This window comes from Leuciscus leuciscus (genome assembly GCF_965113295.1).
Source record: "Leuciscus leuciscus genome assembly, chromosome: 24".
NCBI classification, from domain to species: Eukaryota; Metazoa; Chordata; class Actinopteri; order Cypriniformes; family Leuciscidae; genus Leuciscus; species Leuciscus leuciscus.
In genome coordinates, this window is record NC_138723.1 from 26,903,253 (window position 1) to 26,923,351 (window position 20,099).

A 20,099-nucleotide genomic window follows, 5' to 3' on the forward strand; every position below is an offset into this window, starting at 1 on the left:
AGAGCGTTGCTATGGACGCAGGATTCTAACCGTAGAGACGGAATGGACTATTTTCTTTAGCGGAAGCAATACAATCGTTTTTAAATCAATATTTTGTGTCAAATTATTGATTTATTTGGTGGGTTCCAAATAAATCCTCCGCTTCGCGTCGGGGTCCCGATCAGCCTGTCGGGGTTGTATTTGCTATAACAACCGCCTCGCTCTACATTATCCCTTACTTAATATACATAAGTTACATTTCCATTCCCTAGCAGTGCATTTTAGGGTTGCCTTATTTGTTAAAGGAACAGTTCACCCAAAATGTTTTAATTATCCCATAATTCGTAGGTGTATATGACTTTCTTCTTTCAGCCGAACACAATTGGAGTTATATTAAATAATAGCCTGGCTCTTCCCAGCTTTTCAATGGCATGGAATAGTGTCCGAGTTTTTGAAGCATCCATCCATCATAAAAGTAATCCATACGACTGGGTTAATAAATGCCTTCTGAAGTGAAGTGATGTGATGTGTTTTTGTAAGAAAAACATTCATACTTAAAACTTTATAAACTATAATCACTGGCTTCCGGCTACGGCCGTACGCGCGTTCACGAGAGAGTCGAGTTCCGGCGGAAGAGTGACCTCTGACCCGACGTATGACGTAGGCGTAGCGTAAGCTTAGGTGAGAATTGACGAACACGGAAGTGCAGAGGATAGAGCAAAAATTAGAAGTTTTAAAGAAAAATGTCAGAGGATTTCAATATAAGAGAAGAGGAGCTCCGTCATACGTCGGGTCATAGGTCACCCTTCTGCCGGATCTCGACTCTCTTGCGAATGCGCATACGTTCCTAGAAGCAAGTGATTATAGTTTATAAAGTATTAACCCATCGCTTCGCTTCAGAAGGCATTTATTAACCAATAAATCAACATATGGATTACTTTTATGATGGATGGATGCGCTTTTTGGAGCTTCAAAAACTCGGGCGCTATTCAATGCCATTGAAAAACTGTGAAGAGCCAGGATATTTTTTTATATAACTCCGATTGTGTTCGGCTGAAAGAAGAAAGTCATATACACCTACGAATTATGGGATAATTTTCATTTATGGGTGAACTATTGCTTTAAGAACATCCAGTGGTGCCTTAGATTTTGGCCAAATTTATCTTAATTTTGCTGTATTTGGGTCAGCATTTGTGTCGGCTGTATGTCTACGATGCCTAATGCTGTCTAGATAGGCAGCTTACTAGGATTTGAAACAGAGGCTGTGTAATATGTATAAAGTGAATGTGTCATTGTGTGTGTCTGACCTCAGGTGAGGTGTTCTTCTCTGCTGAGGGTACTAAGATGACCCTGGATGAGGCCAGGGCGGCGTGTGAAAGACAGGACTCAGTTTTAGCATCTCCAGGTCACCTGCATGCAGCCTGGAGAGACGGCTTGGACCGCTGCGACTTCGGCTGGCTGTCTGACGGCAGCGCCCGCTACCCCATCTCAGTGCCCAGAACTCAGTGCGGCAAAGGACAGCTGGGTGTGAGGACTATGTACCGCTACCGCAACCAGACGGGATTTCCTCTACCGAGCGAGAAGCTAGGAGCGTTCTGTTTCAAAGGTAGGTCTTCATGAAATGCTCAGGGGGAAAAAACCAATGCTAAAATTTATTGAGTGAATCTCACGGAAACATGCCATCCTGAAATAAAAAGAAGAAAAAAAAAACAAGAAATCACTCATTTACATTTGTTTAATATTGCACATTTTTTAAATAAACATATTGACCAAAATGCTTTACATTGTAACAAAATATCAGCAACATTTACTAAACAAACAATTATCTTAATATTATATTTATTTTATATAATAATACATTTCAATAATATAAAACATAGAAAAAAGGGCATGTTTCAATGTAATGGGTGTAATGAACTTAAATGATGTTTTCATAAATAAAAATAAGCCTCTTTTTAGTATCATTATGCAACAAATACACTGCCTGGTCCAAAAAAAAAAAGTTATAAATCATTATTTCAGTGATTAATATGTTTCTATCATGTTTTATGTTTGGCAACCGTTCGTCTAACCCTAATTATTGGAGTGTGTAGCTTTTAATTTCTTAAACAACAATGTATGAGACACATCATGGCCATATTCCAGGATGACAATATCAAGATTCATCAGGCTCAGATTGTGAAAGAATGGTTGTGAGGAGCATGAAGACTCAATTTTCACACATTAATACAAGATCTTGACCAAAAATGTATGCACCTCTTCATGGAAATAAATGTTGTGATGTTATTTCCATCAATAGGTACATCAATTTTTGGTCAAGATCTTGTACTGACAATGCAAGATTCACGCACTCTGTAAAGTCTACTCCAGCATATACATATACAGTATATATACACACACGACACAACTATTGTTTTGATAGGGAGGCGTCTGTTTTGCTGTGATATCATAACAGCTGTGACTCCGAGCCGACCTTTCTCTCTCTCTCTCTGCTAGCTGGGTGGAAGCAGAATAATTTGTTCTCTCCAGGGCGGCCTCACATTTCATCTGTTAAACGTCTGTCCTAACCCTAGCTCAAATATGTGCCTTAAAACGGCAAACTAACTGACCTGTTTTCAGGTCAGTTCCGCTGCCCAGAATGGCTCTGACCTTTGAACCCTGTAACTGTCCTGCTGGGGGTTGTTTAAAGTCTCTGTCTGTACAACCTCAGTCGTCACTTGAGAGGAAAACTGGAAACAGGCCACACAAAATCCGAGCTTAACATGCATTTAATCCAATTTTACATCGGGTATCTACTTTTCACCCCCTACCTCCAGGGATTTTGTGGCTTTCCTTTTAGCTGTGGTTTGTTTCATGTAACCAGTCTTGAAGCACTCCTCTTAAATGGGCTTCTACCGCAGAGTACCGCAAAACAAACAAAAGAACTCTGGGTAGGCCGGGAAAGAGCATGGAGGGCAAGAGCGCCCCACTATAATATATAAACAAGCACTAGTGGGGGGGATATGGCTTCCTCCTGTGCTGTTTCAAGATCACTGCTGTTTTATAAAGGAAAAAGATGCCTGATGCTTTACATCAGAGGCGCTGCACAGAAAAGAGGACACGTCCCTAACGTCTAACAGCTGGCTGTGTGTCCACACACTGAGACTGAGACAAAGAAGCAGTGAGATGTTGTACTGTCGAAGCCTTGTCATGAGCAAAAGTAGGTGGCTTCACCCAAAAATGAATTTTTGTCACCATTCTATCATTTACTCCCCCTCATGTTGTTATCTTCGTATGTTTTAGAATCCTGATTTACATAGTTTTTCATAAGTATTCAGGTATTTTATATTCTCTCTGGCCTGGTTGTGACGTGTGTGTAGGCTTAAGATGAAGACTGACAGATGAAGGGACTGAAGTAGGAGAGATGGGTGTGGGCTTTTTGTCCATACACAACACTGCATAACTTCAGCATTATGCTGCTAATATAAAATCAGACTCAAAACAACATAGATTATCAAACGCAGTAAATGCTGAAAGAAGAACAATTGGTGGTTGCCATTGAAAACAAGTGTTTTATCTCGTAAGTCAGAACATATTGTTAGTGAAATGCCTCTGAGAACATGCAATAAATATAAATCAGTGTAGGCGTCATATACATTTGCAAATATGGTATAGATGTTTGTTCAGTAAGTTGTACTGTCTTAAAGTCCTAAGTCACAACTAAATGTTCAACATATTGAAATTGTAAGATTTTTTTTTATGTTTTGAAATTAGTTACTTATGCTCACCAATGCTTAATTTGATCAATAATACAGTAAAAACAGTAATATTGTGAAATTATTACAATTTCAAATAACTGCTTTCTATTTTAATATATATTCAAATGTAATTTATTCCTGTGACTTATTCCTCAATGTCTTCAATGTCACACGATCTCACATTCCTAAATCACACTGGATAACATGGATTGTTGGGTTTTGTTCGTGCTCAAATGCTGCTACTAAGACATTCTGAAATACATGTATATTTTTAAATTTAGGAAAATCGAGGCATTTTCACTTGTACTTTCAGACTTTTGGACCCCCTCTGTATTCCCCTGTATACAGCCAGATGGGCGACTGCAACACATGTTCTCATGAATGGGTTTGCCTCGCTGTTTAAACCTCTAGCTAAGCATGGACATTTTTACAGTCTGAGTAAAAAAACTTTGGAGGCCTGCCAACACGTCATGAGCACACAGTCATATGTGTATGAACAGACTGGAGTGAACATTATAGTGTAGTTAACTTGGCCACATTTACCTTTTTTTTAATAGGTCTGTGAAAGTGTGTCAGAGTTAGCATGCACGTTGAGAGAAGTGGTACGGTTTGATGAATCTATTGTGAGAAACGAAACCACTTTGGCACTTATATTATAAAGCATTCCAACTGCAGTTATTCAAGACTATTTACCTACTGGTCAGAGACAAAATAAGTGGTTAGGCAAAATGCAACCTAGCCAAAAACATTCTGGAAAGGAAGCTAGAATTTCAAAATAAATGTACACTGTCAAATTCTACCCTGTCATAGCAAGTAATTTTCCCCAAATATGTCTTTACCAGCCAAAAAATCCTTTCATGCTTAGATGATTCTGCTGTTGTTGCTGTTTTTAGAAATGTTTAAAAATATCTTGACAGTGATTGTGCATACTTGGTCAGTGTTAATAGATTGATTTAATATGTATAGACAAATATACTGTAAAAAATCCATTCGTAGGTTGGCACTGTGGCACTTTCAACATTTCTCTGTTTGTTTGGGCAGTCTTAGTTGTCAGCTGATGTCAATAAATGCCGTGAATATGGGACTAGCTAAACAATGGAAGATGGGCAAGTGTTTGGAAAAATAGTTTGGAAACAAGCCATTCTTTTTGTAATTCAATTTGGTGCCATTATAGGGGGCACCAAAATTACACTTCACCAAAAATTCATCATCTCTCTTCTCTCTGTTCTGTTCTCAGGATGGGATCCCACGACTGTTCCCACGACTGTACCCATGACTGTACCTACAGCTGGACCTGCAACATCTCCAATTCTCTCGGACCGCCTTCAAGTCTCTTCCCTTAAAGCAATGTCTTCTACACCAGCCCACGGCACCACAGAAGAACCACCATCCATGTTTTCTACAAGTATGGCTCCACGCGAAAGAGCCACTCCTGAAGCATATCCTTCTGCTAAAGCCACAGTTGTTGTACCAACTGAAGACAAGACAATTTCAGATATGGCAACCCCAACCACATTTTTTAATGACTATGAAGACAAGGACAGCTCCTTGGTGCAAGTGGAACCCCCTGGTGCAAATACATACTCTCCTTTAGATTCTGTTTTCCCTATCCAGCTACCCGGTCAGCCCACCGCAGGGGAAAGTGTGCTGGATACTCCGCATGAGCAATACAGTGGTACTGAGGGTAGCATCAGTGGTGACACGGATACTCACGAGAGTGTGATTCCTACTTCACATGTGTTCGTTACGACCTTCCAAGGAGACTCAGACAAGCCAAAAATTGTATACAAAGAGAATGAAATCACTGCAAACACGACCGAAGAAGGTTCGGCCGTTGCTGAGTCCACCATGATAACCCCGCGTTTAAGTGAAGAGGTTGTGCACAGCCAGCAGATTGAATCCATGAAGAATGTCAACTTTCGACAAGACATCAATATGCTTATAGTCAACATAACGGACCAAAATCAGTCAGGTAGGTCAGATGGAAGTTTTTAGATTCTTTATACAATTTCGTCCATGCATAAAAAAAAAATCATATTGAATCTAATTTTACCAGAGAAAGAATGATCATTCAATACATTGACTTCTTGTTCACATTAACCAATTTTGCTTATCCTTTCATATATTGGTGCAGCAGTGTTTTTCTGTGATTGTTGCTAGTCCAAAGCAGCATGATGTAAATGAGTGACTGGGTTTAGGAAACATTGAGATGCAAAATGAATGTAGATCTTGGCTAGAGAGAGGACACAATTTGGCTCTGTCGCGACGCCTGCTGTCTCGCAAACAACATCTGGACTTATGCAACTTTATGCAGTTGCTTTAGTAGTTGGTTTGTGTTAAATCTTTACCTCATCCACAAGTAAAGCTAAAACAGTAGTGCTGCCTACATGCGTAAATAGGGTAAGGGGAAACAGTTCTTCCATGCCTTCCCATGACCTTAATTGACTTCCAGTGTTGCTGGAAGGAGTGATGAGGTTGATAAACATCTGTAAATGAACTGTAGCCAGTGTTCCTGTCTTGTAGGTCCTGTGGGTCGGCATTAATCAGTCGACCCATTTATACCATTTGAGATTGTTAAAGGGGCATCTACTCTAGTAAAACAACAGAGAGAGACAGAGGTGTTGAGTGTGAGAAAGAGTAGCTCTCAAAGCCACAGACAAATGTCTCTTGGGTTAAATGGCAAAGCCCCTTAAAACATCAATCAGCAAAGTAATCACTGCAAGCTAATTACTTTCCCTTACCTCGTCCAGTCTACGGATCAGGTTACCGTGTATGGCGGCTGGTATGACCATCAAAGGAAAGGATATATATGAAGTCAAATTTCTGGCTATATTTCACCCAGTTTAATTTGTAATGTAACAGTAGCTGGAATCACATTTTGAACAAGAAAGGGGCCTTGTGATTTTGCAATATAGTGACTTTAGGGTCTCACCGGGACATATTTCTGGATGAAATGTATAATAAGCAATTCATTCTACTGTATTTAAGTAAAGCTTCTTATGTAGGAACAATAATAAGTCATACCTTGACAGCCAAAATCATAATTGGATTGAGCATTTTATTCGCCTCAAGTGAGACTCTAGCCTTTAAGTGGAATATACATGCAGTGCCAGTTTCTAAGACGTCTGTAAAGTAACTTGGAAACATAAAGTTGAAACTGAATATGGAAGCATGCTTTACAGTAGATGATCATAGATGATCTAGGGGGGCGGTTGCAGCATAATGATTAGAGCGTCGGACTCAATATCGACAGGAAACGACTGAGGTGCCCTTGAGCAAGGCATCGAACCTCCAAATTGCTCCCCAGGCGCCGCAATGAATGGCTGTCCTCTGCTCTGGGTGTGTGTGTCCACAGTTTGGTGTGTGTGTGTGTGTGTGTGTGTGTGTGTGTGTGTGTGTGTGTGTGTGTGTGTGCTTGTGCACTAACTTGGATGCAGAGAACAAATTCCGAGTATGAGTTGCCATACTTTGGCCTTCACGTCACTTCACTTAAAAGCTGAAAAAAGCTGTTGGCTAAATCAGTATCAACTATAAACTAACTCGCTTAGAAAACGCTTGTGTAATGTCTTTTCCTTTTTGTTTGCAGTTGATTCTGTTCTGGAATTCATTGGGCGCAACACTCATGCCCTACCTGGTGAAAATGAGCCACCTTTGGGCAGTGGAGACCTTGATATATATCCCTTAGCTCCTGTTACCATCACCCCAGAACTAAGTTTCATTAATGGAAAGCACGAATTGACTCTGAAACCAGACACTGACCAAACTCAGGAGGCCAGAGGAGACCAGTTTGACACTGCTATTCCACCAACAGAAGAAACCATCCCTGATGATCTGATAAAAATACTGATGGTGGAGGCTGAAGGCATCACATCTTCCCCTGAGACAAATGAATCTGGCTCAACGACGGGAACCCCAATTGAGCCCCATTTCACAACAAAGAGATCGGGAAGTATAACCACGACAGAGTTTCCCAAGTTTGCAACTAAGTCTCCAAGCCAGGAGATGACCTCACAAGCCATATCATTTAGCATGTCGAAGTTCGAAGATGGTTCTGGGATACGCCCAACAGATGATGAAGAGGAATATACACCATTGGAAGGTTCTGCAGATGACACGCTGCCAACAACGGCATCTAATGACCCGGATATGGTAGCTACTGATGAGACTGAAATAGCTGAAACAGAGAAGACTACACAGACATTTGGGGTGGATTCCTCCACCAAAGGACCATTTGTTACAACTCCAGAATCCAGAACTGTAGAAAAAGAAATGAAGCCAGAAACAGAAGATTTTGAGGGCTCCACCTCCGCTGAAGAAGAAGCCTCGGGACAAGATATATATTCAGGAGAAGAACCAAAACATTCAACTTTATCTCCATCTTTCTCTGTTTCTTCTCACAGCTCTGTAAGTTCCTTAACAAGTACTCATCCCAAAGAGCCAAGGCAACCAGCTAATTTGGCTTTGTCCAGTACAGAGCCTACAATTCAGGTGGTCTCAACTTTTCAAACAGGGGAAATCTCAGAGGAAAGCACTGCTTATAATAAACATTCTGAGAAAGACCAACACAGAAGTACAACTGAGAGTCCCTTGTTGGTCCCTGAGATTGAAAAAGGTGTTAACACGATCTTCACCATCTCTGAGGACATCAGCTCTGGTGATCAGCCAACTGAAGCATTCTCAAATCAACCTTTCACTAAAACTATTGTTCCATCCCTTCTCATTCAACAATCTGAAGAAATGAGTACTTCAAATACTAAAGTATTTGAAGGTTCTGCAGAAGACACAACACCATTGAGTTTTACCAGTGTTCAAACTCAAACAAAATTCACAACCCAAAGTTCAGAGACCACCATTCTGCCCACTGATGGCCTTAGAGCAGTAATGTCTTCCTCCCAAGAAAATCTTGGAAATCAAGGTTCTGCAGAAGACACAACACCATTGAGTTTTACCAGTGTCCAAACTCAAACAAAATTCACAACCCAAAGTTCAGAGACCACCATTCTGCCCACTGATGGTCTTAGAGCAGTAATGTCTTCCTCCCAAGAAAATCTTGGAAATCAAGTTTTAATCCAAAAAGCATCTTCAGAAGACACAACCACCTCAGTGCAGACACCTGAGACTTCACAGGAGACAACACAAGAAATATCACATTCTCCACCTGTTTTCTCAACGGAGAAGCCTCTCACTTCATCTACTCCAGTTTCCAGTCGTCCCTCCACCAGTGTTGCTACAGAATTAAATGAGCAAGAGCCAGTTCAGGTCTCGGATAGAGGCACTACTTCTGCTACAGGAGACATTCTCACCACTACTGAAGCCACAAGTACTGTGGCAAATGAAGCAGATTATGAAGATCTGGCAGGTCCCTCAATTGTTGAAGGACAACCACCATCCAGGGAAGAGTTCACCACAAGAAAACAAGAGGTTTGGACGGAATCCAGCTACACTGTTGAGAGCCATGATATGCTGGATTTGCAAGGTACAGTTTCACATAATATATATTTTTTTTAACTCATAAATTATCTTGCTTATCTTGTATAGTGTTGAATAGGTAATTTCCAAAATTACTATCTCAAGGTTTACAACTAATGGAATTACTTTAATTGCTTCGTAGTTAATTTGTCCATAGTGGATATGTCCATCCACTAATAGATGTGTACTTGTTATTTCAGGTCTCACACTATGCTCTGTCAGTGTGTGTAAAAATGGTGGAACATGCTATTCTAATGGAAAAGAAAACATTTGTGTCTGCATGCCTGGATTCAGTGGGGAACATTGTGAAAATGGTTTGAACCCTTTAAATCTTTCAGCTTTATTCACTTTTAATGAACCTTTTTAGAGTTTCTGTAAGAAAAGTAACATATTTTCATATCCTAATTCTTGTAGACATTGATGAATGCCAGTCGAACCCTTGTCGCAATGGAGCTACATGCATTGATGGGTTAAACTCTTTCAGTTGTGTCTGTCTGCCCAGCTATTCAGGAGCCCTCTGTGAGCAAGGTATAAAAACATGATGCTATACAATTGTTTTAATTAGGCTAATATAACAATTTCTTAAAGATATTTTTTTTGTGTTTTTCCAACAAAATGTGGACTGTATCTGTGGTATGCTAAGTTGCTATACGATTCTATCACATCATTTTCATGCTAACACACAATGCCTAATGTATAAATGTTATGGTTTATTCCTGAAACATGATGATTACACATGATGAGTGCCAGCTAGGTTTCCAATAAGTGAAATGTTTCTATAACTCGTTTTATATTTGTAGGAGCTGGTGAATGGAATATGTTATGATTTATGGGGCTATTTTCTAAATAGTGAATAGTGTCTGTTTAATAATTCCACTGAAGCAAATTGAATATAGTGGTCTGTCCAAACTGTTAGCAATGGGCAAACCAAACCACACAGTTCATCACATCTGGCAGACCTGATCCTCCAGAGGGTTTACGGTATGGTGTCCAGAGGGATGAAAGCAGATTTGTGCCAACAATAGGGCTCAGAGAAAAGGTCAGCCAGTCCGCGACAGTACTGCCTTGTCCTTAACACCCACCACACTTCTCACAAATGAGCAATTCGCTGAGCCTTTCCTGAGCCAACTGCCTTACTTGGCATGGTCCCAGGCACATTAGAGTGGCTACGTAAATGATGAGTGCATTTTCCTTTGGTCACCTCGTCATACTTGTCCACAAAAGCATGACTTGGTAGGTCCCAAGCTTAGGCTGTGACTTTTAGAAGGCTTCGGAAACTAATTAAAGCCTGCATGAAATGACGTTTGCAACGCACTGAACTTCATAATGTGGCATATTTCAGCGCAAGGCATAACCACCATAGGCATTGAGTGGGACAAGTCCCACCTAATAATTGGAAATGGCCAAATTATCCCCCCTAATATTTGATATTTTATGCTGCTCTCCATTACGCACTGCTCTGTTTATTGTTAGGATGGCAGACAGTTTAAAAATTAAAATTTTTAGGCTGGTCTCTCTCAGCGGTCTAACAGCGCTGTTCGTCAATGTCAAAATGATGGCCAATCAGATCAAAGAATGCGGGGCTTAATGTTCATTGAAGACGAGTATGAGTTCCAACGTGACGCTTTTAGTTTTTACAGTAAAAGAGTGCATGCGTGGTAGCTAAACATTTAATATTTGACAACTGTTTTACGATGGATATGTTTAACGACCAACAGTAACATACAGTGATGCAAACTACACAACTTTTTTTAATGCAATTTTGCCATTTTTAATTGAAAATATGCAATTATTTAAATGTCCTTCATAACTGAGTGTGACAAAAGAAACTTTTTTTTTTTTTTTTACATATTAGACATACAAACAAGTGCATATTTCTAAATAAAATATTATTTGCAAAGAGTTTAAATGAATTACTTCACAACTATGTTGTCTATAATTAGACCTAGAACTTATTTTACTGTTCTTATTTCTTCTTTATTCCCTTAAATCATTTTGAATCCTTTAATTATTTAATTTCTTTACCAATATTATTAGCAGTGTTTGGCAATAGCAAAAGACTGACTGAGATCTACACTGAAGCCATACATAACTGAATATTTTAAGGCCATTTCACATGGCACTGACAGATGCTGACCAACTGCAACAGACAAGTTCATCTGATCAGTGTCGGCTTATGTTGGCATTGGTCGGAGCTTGTTTTCGCAGATTGTTGAATCGGTTTTTGTAAAGTTGTGGAATGTCTAAGTGACATATTGTATTGTTGGAAATATGCTTTAAAAGTATTTTTCATTGTTTATTCTTCTTTTGTGTCATTGATTTAACTAATTTTAGTATAATATAACCCTATTGTGTGTTATACCAGGTCTTCATGACATGTTGTCTCTAAACCATCACATGAGGCTTGAAGGGGTAACAAAGCATTTTATCTATAGGTGCTAAATCTGCTGGCATGCTGATAATTTAGTCTGGCCATTGGTTTGACATTGTTCTGAGAAGAGGTTAGGTCTGATATGCATGAAATGAAGATAAAATGTATTAAGTAGTGGTACAAATCACTTTGACATATAGTGTCTTGTTGGCGTGCAGTAAGAGCCTTTTTACAGTTAGTTCCCATTACCCATCGAAATGTTCAGTGAAGCACTTCAAATATGAGAACATCCCTTTTGGAGTGTCTGTTGTGGTTTTCACTATGACAAACAACTCATAGAAAAAAAGAAAATATTGAATCTCTATTTAACGTGGCTGTGGACAGTGTTTAATGTTCGAGGATGATGAAGTCAAGCCATTCCCCTCCGATGACATGAAGCAGGGTTGGGACAAGGCCCTTCTTTGCTGTTCCTTCACTTAAAGGTGAGACCCCTTAGGATTCTGGCAAGGCGATTGTAATTGGTATATGGGTCTGTACTGCGAAAGCAGCTGGAATCAGTTAATGAACCGCTGTTTGTCTAAGAGGCTCATGGAGACCCCTTTGAGTTATGTTGGGGACAAGCCACAGTATAGAAACCATTAAACACCTCCCTATGTCTTGTGTAGGGGTATCCCTTTAGCTTAACACTATGAAAATAATCAGTCGACTTATGAATGAGAGCATGTCTTAACTTTGAAGAGAGCTATTAACCTTCTCAGGACTTGACATTTACGCTCACTTGCACAGGCTTGGCGGTCGTGTTGGGCGTTGGTCCCCCAATGGATTGGTTCCAGCTTCATACAAAATATTGCTGCCATTAGTCAGCAGAGCTAATCTTCTCCATTCAAACACATCACCTCTGAGGACATCTGTTTTCTCAGGCTTTTTAGCTAAAGATCAGGGGAGATCGTAAAAAGACCCAAAACTCTTGTGTTCCATGCAATATAAAAAAAAATACACTTTTGTTTTTAAATACAGTTCTGTTTAATCAGTGAAGCTGAATTTGGACCTTTGTTGACAGTTGAAAACAATTCATTCATAGCTGCTGCATTAAACTTTGTGATATTGCGATAAATGCAATATTTTAGCCAAAATTTGAAATAGCATTTGACAGAACTTTGGGGGAAAAAAAGAGTCCTTGTCATGACCAAGATGCCTAGCCAAGAAAACGTACAAAAGCTCTCCACTTTTTTCTGACAAACGGGGCTTTCGCACTGGGTAGTTCTAGGAACTAGGCACCAGGGTGGTTCCCCGAGAACTAATGGTTCCCTTAGGAACATTTTCCTGGTTGCGTTCGCACCGCCAGTAGGAACTCTGAAGTGTCGTAAACCACGCTTGTTGTTGTGACTTTTATTTTGACGGCGCTGAGAACGCCAGAGCCTCTTCTTTTCACGCATTCTCCGTGTTCATTAGTTTACGATCTGTCTAATACGTTATTAGATAGAACTGTTATACATACAAAGTAGACAGTATATGAAAAGGTATTAGTGTATGCCATGTGGTTGATGTCCAGTGTTGCTGAGCAGAAATACATAATCGTTTTTGGCTTGGTCCCCTCAAAGTTGCGTTGGATTTTCTCCTTAGAGTAAAGGTTAAGAGGCCTATCTATCACTGTTTTCCATGTTTGTAGAGTTAGTTTCTGGAGTAAAATATAGGCTATCTTTTTTTTTTTAAATGGCCTGGTGTTTCGCGTGCGTTCAGCCAATCAGCATACACTAACGTCACTGGTAGTTCCTATAGTGCTGGTTTAGACCCTACTCTGAAGTAAGAGCTAAATTAGTTCCTCCAAAAGGAGTTCCTAGAACAAAATTTGTTCCTAGTTCCTGCGGTGCGAACATGCCAAAATCCGGGTACTTCCGCCAAAAGTTCTAGGAACTATGAAAAGGTTCATCCGGTGTGAAAGCCCCTAAAGACCCAAAGTTGCATGCAACAGCCAGTTTCTAGTTACTGACTGGTGGTTACAGTATTTGTCCTGATTTGATCCATTGTCTGTATTAGTTCTACTGTAGGTCTCCCGAAATAAGTAGGCAATTTAAAATCCACAACTGAAATTGGAGGGATAATATACATTCTCAAGTAAATTTGAGATTTGTATGTTATTGTAGCAATTATAATAGATTTTTTTAATATACAGTACATGCACTAGGCTATGACAGCAGTTTGGACATTCAAGGCAAAGGACGAAGTGAGCTTGTAATGCCGTGTAATCAGTTAAAGAAAACAGCACTATGGGCCGTGCGTCTGAGATGATTTACTTGGCCTCATTTACTAGTTTTCTTTCCAGCCTCATTAGATGTCATTGTTTGCATTTAGCTTTCACACTGAGCGCTGCGGTCATTAGGGGGTTTCAGTCCAAGTAAAATGTTGATGATCTCCATTGTATGGCATAGAATAAAAAGTGCTTTGCACTAGGTTAACCCAGTTGATGGCAGTACTCAAAACAGATGCAGTTCTGTGTGTCCATTCTGCACCATAACCATACATGATCTGAAAGACAGGCTTGTTCATGGCTAATGCTAAAGAAAATGGCTATCATGAGACATCTTTTCTTTCATAAACTATGGGTACTATGATGCTTGCTGTAGCTGCATAATGAATTACAAAAGCATTTTTTGAATAGGGGTGCATTGATATGGATGATATTATGGAAGCTATCCAATATGTATTGTCTGTTTTACTAATTTTTAGGTTTCTTTTCCTCTGTTTCTCATGATTAAATGTCTGTTATTCAAACTTTCAGATACAGAGGTTTGTGACTTTGGCTGGCACAAGTTTCAGAGCCACTGCTATAAATACTTCACACACCGACGGACATGGGAAGCCGGGGAAAGAGAGTGTCGTCTGCAGGGCGGTCACCTCACCAGCGTCCTGTCCCACGAGGAGCAGCTCTTTGTAAATCGTAAGTTCCTTTTCATGAACTATGAACTATTGAATTTACGAATGGTATTTGCCAAAGCAGACATCCGTATTGCCTTGATAGTTGCATAGGGCTTGAACAAACCCTGAATTCATTTACTTCCTAACTCCTTTAGTATTGTATATAGAGAGCTGTAGTGATGATGATGTATTTTTGTAGGCCAACCCAGAAATTCGCATCACACGCATTCCCTCGACAAAAACCCAATTGGATTTTTCCATTGGCTTTTGGATTTTTGCAGAAAATAAGCTCTGCAACCAACAAAAGTTTATGATTCTTACACGTTTTGTTCATCTTCACAAATGAACACAGCTTTTTGAAGCCTAAATACAATCGGCTGTAGTCAAAAGCCAAACGTAGGCTATAAAAGAACTTCACCACGGTCACATGACTTCAACGTCACCACCTCTACGTTTCTGCCAACTCTTATTTCTTTATGTAAAAATATTTTATCTGAAAGTTTGAGTTAATACTCAGGGGGTATTCAGATACAGATATTCAGGACCAAATGATCTTGCAATGATTAAACAAAGCATATGTCATATTAAAAGTGCTTGACCACGCTGTTGACTCCAAACTAAACAAACCTCATCTTGGCTGCTTCGGGCACAGAAACGATTTGTTCTACATTTGTTTGTCATTTGATGTGTGGTTTGGTTTAACTGATTTCCTGCTATTTTCACTTCAGCCAGGTAGTCTATTAAAGATGTCAAAGAAGTTTGCAAAGGTCCTCACACAAAAAGATTAATAGCTTAAAGACGTGTTTTTTTCTATGTTAAAATATGTTCTCATTTCCTAGTGTAATATGCAGAGACAACTATAAGTGGGTTGATTATCCCCAAAAGCATGTGGTGCTATCAAAACATTGCTCTGTTTGTTTGAGTTTCCTGACCAGTCTGACACAGCAGTTTGAAGCGGGAACTATCCATTTTTCCCACCAATAGCAGCAGAATGAAACAGATAACCAGTAGCATAAACAGAAATCTATACAACTTGTGCACTAAATCTTCTTCAACTAAGCCTTCTAAAGTTATATGATTGTTTGTTTGGACTTGACAGAGATGTGTAATTGTCTTGTAGGTTTGGGCCATGACTATCAGTGGATCGGACTGAATGATAAAATGTTTAACAATGATTTCCGCTGGACTGATGGACACCCTATGGTAAGATGGGATTCATTATTTTGATCCTAATAATGTCTGTTTATTAGATGTACTTCTGTGTTCCAACTTCCAGGTGTCCAGGATTGCAGAGTTATGAGTCATTCTTGTTTTGTTTTAGTTTTTTTTGACAATGATTAAATGAGGTTGTTTGATCCTAAAATTTGTGAGAACACAGACTTTAAAGGGGGGAGGGGTGCACCTGGACCCGCGTTTCAATAGCGCTTTCTGTAGGCATGTTCACATTAGCAGATGAGTTGCCATGAGAACGACTGACATCTCTCTCTTTTCATACAGATTACATAAACAGAGAATATTTGTTTTCGTTTTGAATTAGATAATTTATTAGCAGAGATGTAAATGTTTATAAAGGTATATTGCTTATGCCCGTGTGACTAGTATTCGCTGAGTTTTGTTTAAGTTTAGAGACGTGCTCCAGAAAAAAAGTTCACAAAAACTGTGAGGCAGAAAAAATACCCTGTTTATTTTTTATTTTTTTACAAAAGCACAATGTTTTGTTTCGATTGTAAGTGGACACATAAAAAAGTAGACATTTTAAAGTAAATTTTTTCATATTTCTTAAGTCTGTATGACCATAAATGACGGAGTGTTTTATGTCTATTTTGCTGCTATGTGAAAAAACCCAACAAAACGCGCCGGCGCGTTTGTCAACCCCAGAGGGTTAACTTTAGCCTAATAGGAAGGAACATAAATTGTGATAAAAAAGATATGCTCACTCACATAAAGACACCGCTGCGGCGGTGGAGTCCATGCAGGAGGAGCAGCGTTTGGCACTGTGTCGCTTTTCAGCGTGAGCTGTTTGGAGAAGCCAATTTCCACCGCCATTGCATTGGAGAAGCAATCCCGCGTAAAATGCAGGTTGCACAGGAGGGAACTCACGGTCTTCCAGGCCAAGTGCATGCAACCACTGGCGCCTAATTTCCAAAAAAGCTATGCAACCTAACCACTGTCCTAAATACAGATAAAGCTAATGCTAAAAATCTATGCTAACTTGAAGCCATCCTAACTGATGCAATACTATGCTACTAACTAACTATGCTTCTAACAATACTACACTAACAACTATGCTAATTAACTACCTAGGCTACATGAAATAATCTAAATAACTATATAAATGCTATGCTAACTAGATGCTAATATACGCTATCCTGATGGTTTTCAATACTTGCAATTCCAACTCCTGACTCGCTACAGTGGTTTTGACGGAACAAGATGTTTTTATACCAGGGGCTGCCAAGGGCGTGGTGAGCTCGTACCAAGGGCGTGGTGAGCTGGTGCCTGCTTATGTCATGCGGGGAAACAACTTCCAATAGGAAAATTAAACTGCAGTAGCCACCGTTCAACCTGAAGAGGGCAGCACTCAGACGTTTTTACACATGCATACCGAAATTTTGCATACTGTCTACAGTATATATAACTTGTTTTGCAACACAGGAGTAAGCTATTTCCTGTAAATATGTGAAACTTCTGATTTATTAATGGCAATGGGTAAATAACTGAAAGAATATCAAAAGTTCAGTAAACAGTAAAACGTTTTATGATTACGATAATAATTGCTGCACCTGCTCTTACATTAAAAATAAGGTGGACACATACTACATACTGCAAAAATAGTAGTAGCTTTTTTATTTTATATTAAGTAGTATTTTATTTTGACTGAAAGTCATTACAACATAAAAGCTGGTAAACCCTATGCTATAGGGACAAAATGTCCTGACAAAGATCGCAATATCCAAAATCCTTGTCCGTGCGGTTACATTTTTTGGTCCCCCATGAGGAAAACAACATATAAATCATATTAAGTGAGGTTTGAGGATGAAATATATTATACAGTTTATACAGTATAAAATCCTTATGTCTATGGAAAGTCCCCATGAAACATGAAAACGTGTTTGTGTATGTATTTATATGCATATATTAAAATGATATATATTATGAATATAAATGTTTGGAATGACCTTGCGTCATCTTGTTTTATTTTTTGTTTTGTTTTTTATGTTTTTTTTTTCTTTCTGACTTTACACGCATGAAATGGGGCTTGTGTGTTTGTGTTCAACCCATGCAAATTGAATGCAGCAGTACATTTTGTTTGAATAACTCATCCTGTTTCCCCATTTTATCAAGGAAAGTCCCATGTAGCCCTTCCAGATGTGTATAAAATTCATTCTATTTTGATTCTTACATGTGATATTTGCACCCTCGTGTGGGCACATGCAGTGGTGCACGGATAGAATAACACACTATACTTGTGTTCCTGTGCTCTAGCAATTTGAGAACTGGAGAGAGGGTCAGCCGGACAGCTTCTTCTCCACGGGCGAGGACTGCGTGGTGATGATCTGGCATGAGAACGGCCAGTGGAATGATGTGCCGTGCAATTACCACCTGACCTTCACCTGCAAGAAGGGCACTGGTGAGACCTCCTCAGCTGGTCTGCAGTGTTGCTTGCTGTGAGTTCATTGTCTTTGACCTTCTTTTTCCTCTGTCCCAGTGTCCTGTGGTCAGCCCCCTGTCCTAAAAGACGCCCATATCTATGGCAGCATGAAGCCGCGCTATGAAATCAACTCTCTGGTCAGGTACCACTGCAAGGACGGCTTCATCCAAAGACACGTTCCTACTATCAGATGCCGAGAAGATGGCCACTGGGACAAGCCCAAAATCACATGCTTGAATCGTAAGTCTGATTATAGCGCTGTTTTAGTATTATTATTAAAGTTTTGAATTTGTTTTTATTTTTATATTTTCAGTTTTCATTTTCTGAATTATGTAATCAGATTCCAAAAATTAAGTACTTGTAATTATATTATGTTTTAAAATACATATTGATTACATGTTGTTCTCACAATGCCAGTAAATTATTCATAATTCATTGGCCATTCATTCAGGTCAAAAGTAATCTAAAAGTAATCAAAAAGTAGTCAGATCATATTACCTTATGTGTAATGTAATGGAATATGTTACTAACTAACATTTTTGTCTTGTAACTTGGAATCAGTGACCGACTACAATTTATAAGTACATTTTTAGGTTTTTAAGTTTGTTTTTCATCTAAGTTTTTATTTTATTTTTTATTAACTGAAACAATTTTGAATGATTTTGGATTCTTGAAAATTACTTTAGTGCTCTTTCCCCTTTTAAAAACAAAACAAATAGAAAGTGCATTCCAGGTCTTCTGAAGTCACACAAAAGCATTTTTGCTATTTAAGTGATTGTTCAAAAAATAAAAACCTTCATATCAAATGAATGTCTCACTCAAGACATTTTGCAATAATTTTCGAGTAAATGGTGACAACATTTTCAGTTTTGGGTAAAAGTTAACATATCTTTGCCTTTTAATCTGCAGCATCTACCTACCAGAAGACGTATGCACACAAATATCAAAACAATAACTATTACAACAACAGTAAGAGACGCTACAGTGAGTCGGCGCAGTACCATCATCGCTGGTTAAAAGCAACTGAGGACTCCATACACTGATCTCCATCCAGAGCTACAGATGCTTCACATCCACAGAGAAGGTCTTCAGTCGAAAGGGGCGAAGCCAAACTATGTGCCTGATGAATGTTTTAGAGCCGAAGTGAATTACCCTGAGGGACTGCAAAAAACACCATCACACACCCACTGAGAGTGTACTTTATCTTTGACTATGCAATAGTGTACATCGCATATTGTAATAATGTCTTAATGTTTTGACAAGGGGAGGGGGGGGGGTCTCTGGTTGAAATGTATATAGTAGAGATAATGAACAAGTAAAAACAGCTGTGAATGTTGACTGTAATTTAAAAAAAAGTCATCCGTATCCTTTGCTTACGAAGAACGGGATTTCCTTTTCTCTCTGGCTCAATAAAAGAGCACTATGGTACGAGCAGAGTATAAACAAAACAATTACAGTACGCATGTACGAAGAGTAAAAGAACAATAGGCATTATATTGTTTCACATTGTGGTGAGGGATGAAAAAGGGATGTCACGGGGCTGGAGGACAAACAATGCTGAAAGGACTGCAACTCATGACTGGAAAACAAATCTTTATCGTCATCTTCCTCGGCAGCATCCTCTCTAGTTGTGAGGATTACTCCGATAACACCAAACTATTGTACACTCTCATAATCATATTCTCATATGGCATCGAAATATATATTTTAGTTTTTTTTTTTATATGTGGGTTTGTAATCATTTTTACTTTTTTTAAATGAATGTCATGGTAAAATATGAAAATATGAATACTGTATGTGTGGTTGAATGAACTAGCAGTTTTGTCAAACATTATTACAAATGTTACATGAAGCCATAGAAGTTTAATTTATTGCTGAAGATACATAGGCCTATAACAATGAATGAACTGTGAGATTTTAAATAATAAAGCGCTATTAGTATATTATAAACACGTTTAAACCGTGTGTTTGATTG

At 39.0% G+C, this 20,099-nt stretch overlaps 1 protein-coding gene across 2 annotated transcripts in view; it reads left to right on the forward strand.

Moving 5' to 3' along the window:
- Positions 1-20,084, forward strand: part of vcanb (versican b) — a 30,671-nt gene extending 10,587 nt beyond the window's left edge. For both annotated transcript variants that reach the window (XM_082157018.1, XM_082157019.1), the window contains exons 6-15: positions 1,292-1,585; positions 4,954-5,688; positions 7,303-9,192; positions 9,386-9,499; positions 9,600-9,713; positions 14,336-14,494; positions 15,593-15,675; positions 17,959-18,103; positions 18,182-18,364; positions 19,034-20,084. In XM_082157018.1, coding sequence (XP_082013144.1) covers positions 1,292-1,585; positions 4,954-5,688; positions 7,303-9,192; positions 9,386-9,499; positions 9,600-9,713; positions 14,336-14,494; positions 15,593-15,675; positions 17,959-18,103; positions 18,182-18,364; positions 19,034-19,167 — 3,851 coding nt within the window. In that variant the 3' untranslated portion in view covers positions 19,168-20,084. The remainder of the gene's footprint in view (positions 1-1,291; positions 1,586-4,953; positions 5,689-7,302; positions 9,193-9,385; positions 9,500-9,599; positions 9,714-14,335; positions 14,495-15,592; positions 15,676-17,958; positions 18,104-18,181; positions 18,365-19,033) is intronic.
- Positions 20,085-20,099: the final 15 nt, after the last annotated feature.